The 5,366-nt window shown below is 39.1% G+C and overlaps 1 protein-coding gene across 1 annotated transcript; it reads right to left on the reverse strand.

Annotated features, from left to right (window-relative positions):
• Positions 1-4,327, reverse strand: LOC121744107. The gene is made up of 5 exons (XM_042137550.1): positions 4,312-4,327; positions 3,808-4,123; positions 3,612-3,727; positions 1,498-1,741; positions 1-1,413 (listed from the first exon to the last, which is right to left on the reverse strand). Exons 2-5 carry the CDS (start codon positions 4,117-4,119, stop codon positions 145-147), a joined length of 1,941 nt encoding a protein of 646 aa, XP_041993484.1. The 5' UTR covers positions 4,120-4,123; positions 4,312-4,327; the 3' UTR covers positions 1-144.
• Positions 4,328-5,366: the final 1,039 nt, after the last annotated feature.

The following is a 5,366-nucleotide window of genomic DNA, read 5'->3' on the forward strand; positions in this document are numbered from 1 at the left end:
TAGAGCAAAGAAACAAATATGCTTCATTTCACAAAAGTTGAGGATTACACTACTGCTACATTATATACAACTATTTCTCTAGCCTAAAAACATTTGTTGACAAAAACAGTATTAACCACCTGAAAAATACTCACTCTGGGCAATCTAGCTATTCATTTCCCAATCCTCAGCTTCATGTGGCTTCTCCTTATCATCAACTGAATCATCTCTGCTGGAACACACTTTGCGAAAACCACCTCCCTTTGATTTCTCCGTTAGAAACATGAAGCTTGTATTATTCGTTGGACCACCTGAGACAGCATGTACGCCTCTTGTTACAGAAGAAAACCCCTTGCTTCCTCCAATACTGAGTATGTTTGGCTTGTCGCCGTTGCTGCTCAACATAGGCGGCAGCATCTCCAGCAGCTTTGAGTTGGGTTGGCTGTTGGTGCTATTAATGAGCATGCGAAGTGTTTCCCTAGAACTTTGTTCGGCAGCAGATTCAGAACTTGAGATGAGAGGATCCACATGATTTGACAAGGCCAGGCCAGAACTTACTAAGTATCCTGGGCTGGATGAATAGATGGGAATGTGGATGATTGGATCACACATCAAAGGTGTAAATGTTGGGATCTGCTGTGAGGTTGCTAGGCTAGTTATAAATGGCTCTGGCTGAAAGCTAGGAAACTCCATAGCCGGAAAATCAGACAAGCTTAGAGATGATTTAGAGGTCAGTAGAGAAGAGAGTGGAGGCAAATGAAGAGATTCGGTTGACATTTGAGAGGTCCTGAGAGTGTAGTGCAGAGTTGAAGCTGCGGGAGGACACCAGCAGTAGAGAGGAGAGAAATGAGATGAGCGTGACGAATGAACCTGCACTTTTGAGCCACAGAGAGGGAGATCCAAAGGTTTATTAAATGCATCCACGGCATTTAGAGCAGAAAATGGGTGAACTGAATTTGCTTCAGGAAGCTTTCCTTTGGCCAAGCCGATAGAATTTGATAGTTCGGCATTGATTGTCGCTGCAAGAGACAAGCTGTTGGGGAAAGCACTGTTATCCCCAAACTGTATCAATTTTTCCCTAGCAGTAACGTTTTTAGAGGACAATTTATTTGGCATGCTCATTTCAGATGAATCAGAGTTGGGATAGAGACCATTAAGATGGTTCAGGTCTGTCACTGACCCTCGAAGGCCGTACTGCTCGGATTCTGAGCTTTTCTCGTAAGTAACTGAGGACTGAGGAAAATAAAGCTCAGCAGAATATAATGAATCATCATCTGAAGGACAGCTAGATGGAAGAACACCACTAGATGGTGCATTACTCGCTATTGATCCACCAAGATAAGTTCTGAGCTGAGTTGCAAAGGAGTTGAGGCGGTCATCACTTATTCCAGTTAATTCAGCCAAGGAAGGCTTTCTTACAAGCAAATCCTTCATCTATATAAACAAGAAACGAGAAGCGTGAACTACAATTTCAACTGCACATAGACAAGCTCGGCATATATTGTTTAACTAATATACCTTTTTGAGCATTTCATTCCCTAGAAACTGATATTTCTCAGAGCACCAAAAGTAAAAAACCACATCATCTACAGTCCTGAGTAAGAAAGATCTTCTGGAATTGTCTGCAAAAATCTCTTCCATCTCTAAGCTAGTGCAATGATCCCCTGAGCTTAATGTTGCCAGTATCTCCATAGAACCATCATCCCCATTAAATGAGACACGATGGTTAGAAGTAGGTAGTAGTGTGAGACACAAATTTCCTCTGTCCAAGTAGACAAATGGAAGGCTCAGAAAAGAGTGACCAAAAAAATGGAGTAAGAGATAAAACCATATACAGTTAACACACTCTATTTCTGTGTTCCACACTTCCATGATAGCAATGATAATTAGCCAAGATTATTTTATAGCATTATAAAAAATCAAGCAACGTTTCGATAAAAGAAAACCTCAGTAATTTTATGTTCTCTAGATAATATAGATTAACTATACATTTTCATCCCATGTTTTCAGTCCACATAAGCAGGCTATTAGCTACACAGTCAAGTTTTGTCCAGTAAAAATATCTTCAGCTCTACATATTAACACAATATAGTCCAAAGCCACAACAACATTTAAGATCCAGATGACAAAACAAATCATTCATAGCAAGACATAGTAAAGGTAATTAATAATATGATAATGATGATAAAGCATTACTATCTATTATTGTCACAAATGCCATGATGGCCAAACAGCTATAATATGCATAGCAACCAGCAAGCGCTAGTATTTCTATTCCTGAAATGCATATCCATATTTATAGCTAAAAGCAAATGCAATCATGATAGTTCTAAATACTTCAAATCATTATAAGAGCATCTTAGTAGATTAAGCGTATTCTCAAATTCTGGTCTCAAAATATAACACACCAAAAAATTTTACTTTTGTTCTAGAACATACACATAAAGTGAAAATACAGGACTGATGGAAGAGAATATGTTTGTGTACATATTACAAGAATGCATGTGTATGCAACTAGAAACATCACCAAATAAATTAATATGATGAGCAAGTGAGTAACAACAGAGTAACACTTTGGAAGTCAGCACACTCTGCCATGTCATGGTATTATCACTTGAAAAAATAAACAATTATCACAATTATTGAACAAAATATAGTTTCCTGTGATAACTAGTCATTTCAGAACAGAGACAACATATGTTATAAAGAGCATAATCTCAATAGAGAAAAATCAGTTACATAATAAGCAAAAGTTTTTGGTGATGTTTGGGTTAAAAGCTTCTCAAAAAGTTGATAGGCATAATACCTATTGCAGCATAATACTGAGGCAGCTAAATCAGTTAAATAAAACATCAAAGGTCAACAAACATCACACAGAGTAATCAGATAGACAACCCACTACAATAAACTATTCCCAATATGATAAACATATTCAACAAACGCACCTCATACTTATGAACAGTCATATCATGGTGCAAGCATGTAAGATGAACCAGCATGCAGTTCCTTCTAGAGACAATTAAGAGATGTCTGCAATTAAAGCACACGACAAATACAAAACCTAAACAAATGCAAGAATCAGACATGAAAATACAACATACTACCCCCTTGAGCCTCTTAGCACGTAAAAGTGAACTATGTCCAAAATATAATCAACTAGAACGGCAATTTATTGTGATAAGAAAGCATCAAATGAACACAATAACGAAGCTTGAAAAGTCATTTAAAAAACAATATCTAGTCTTTTCCATGTAATAAAGTAAATGCACAACATAGACAAATTCAGAAAATAAAAACTAGATCAGCAGTACAGTCAATCAAGAGCATATACATAATCTTAAAATTACCACAGACCAGCTAGAGTGGACAAAAAAAAAGATCACAATAGAGCAGATCATAATCTTATAACTAATAAATTCTGTATTTTCTTCTTTCATGAACATTTTTACTCCATAACCCCCTCCCTCCTAAAACTAATTAAGCACCCCTCAATAGGAATGTATCGTTCAAACTTAAATTGAAACCAATAACAAAGGTGGGGAAACCGCCTCACAACCAAATAAGATCGGGTGCTACAATAATTCACAAACATAAGCAAAAAAAAACGTCAATAGAGCAATATAAGAAACTACCTCAGAGATGTAGGGCATAATAGGGTTCCTTGCTTGTTAATTTTCCCGACGCGGATAGAAACGAGAGGAACACACAAGCACCTGGCAAGCAGACCAACTTCTGATGGCTCGAAATGCTGCTTCAAGAGCTATTGGTTATTAAATCAGTAGAAAAATATCCGACAACAGAGAAAAGGACTCCGAAATACATACACACCTCACAGAGTTGCGCTAATAGGCGATCCTCAGCCTCACCGCCGGAGATTTTAAGTTTCAACAAAGGCTTCAACCTCTCATCCGCACGACAAGCCCCCATTACCTGCATGTTCAAAGCCCCAAGCCACTGCATAAATCCTTCGCCAATATCGGTCCTCTGTAGCAACAGATCATCATCACCGTCCTCCAGAAATATATCCGTTAACCTCCGCGAGAATGACGGACTAGCAGTGGCCGGAGTCTCAATCGGAGATACGTCGACGGAGTCCTCGATGCCGGAGTTTTGATCCTCCGCCGCCGGAGTTTTAACCATATCTCTGGCAGTTATGTTAACAAATTATCGCTCAATTTCGTTAAAATCAGATTACGGAAACCCTAACCTAACCGTTTTCTCCGGCTGTACAAATTCGCTTAAGCAATTAAATCGTCTAATGTATGATTGTGTGATAGCTTATTAAAGATGAGAATATTCGGAATAATTTGAAGAAAAATGGTCGCTACGTACCGATAGCCGCACACAATGCAAAATCTCCCAGGAATTTGTTCGTGAAATATGAATAAATAAAAAAATAGTAAACCTCACATTTCCTTTTTTAGAAAAAATTTACTCCACAATAATATAAATATACTATCTTTTCTCTTCACCTAATACAAAATAACTTCACCTAAAATCTCGCGTTAATCCCTAAGTGTGCCATCTATTATGGACGGAGAGTGTACAAACTGATTCATTAATTTGCAATGATTTGGTTAAACTTGTAAGGCCACCCGCAATGCGTCACGTGGGTGGCTCGTAACCCGTCACACTGGGACGAGACAGTGGCGAGACGCGTTGCAGCGTCCCGTCCCGCCGAGACGAATGGCGAGCCGTCTCGCCACGCGCCCGCGCGACGTGGCGCGCTCCGGCGCCATGCGTGACGCTCACTCGCCGGCCCGCGAGTGGGCATCGTCACGCTGACGCAATAAATCATTTTTTTAAAATTCAAATTTAAAAAAAAATAAACATTGAAAAACGGCAATATTACCGTTTTTTTCGACCATTTTTTTTATTTTTATTTATTTTTAGTTTTTTACTCTATAAATACTCCTAATTCATCCTCATTTCACACACAAATACACATCTATTCTTCCCAAATCATCTCCATTTCCTCTCCAATTTTCATCTAACCTCTTGATAGGCCTATTTCATGCATTGGTTTAAGGGTAAAAAGTACGCTACTTGATCTGTTATTGCGCAAAAACAAGTGTTAAAAGTGCAGAATGCAGCTTGACCAAGGCATCAATGCTAAACTGATCAAGTTAGTACAAAGGGCGAAAAAGGCCATAAATCGGAGGAGTTGATCAAAGGGGGTGATCAAGCCATCAAGGAGGGGACCACTGAATTCCAGAGGAAGGACACGTAAAGTTGACGGTGCGCATCTTTCTGTTATTAAGGACGACACTCTAAGAAGAGGACACGTGCTGATACATGAGACGCAAAGGACAAGTTGGGCCACCATTCTGTTATGAAAAGCGTCGAAGAAGGGCACGTGGCAATCAAAGAGTTGCTCACTCTCGGTA

Source organism: Salvia splendens, chromosome 1, assembly GCF_004379255.2.
Source record: "Salvia splendens isolate huo1 chromosome 1, SspV2, whole genome shotgun sequence".
NCBI classification, from domain to species: Eukaryota; Viridiplantae; Streptophyta; class Magnoliopsida; order Lamiales; family Lamiaceae; genus Salvia; species Salvia splendens.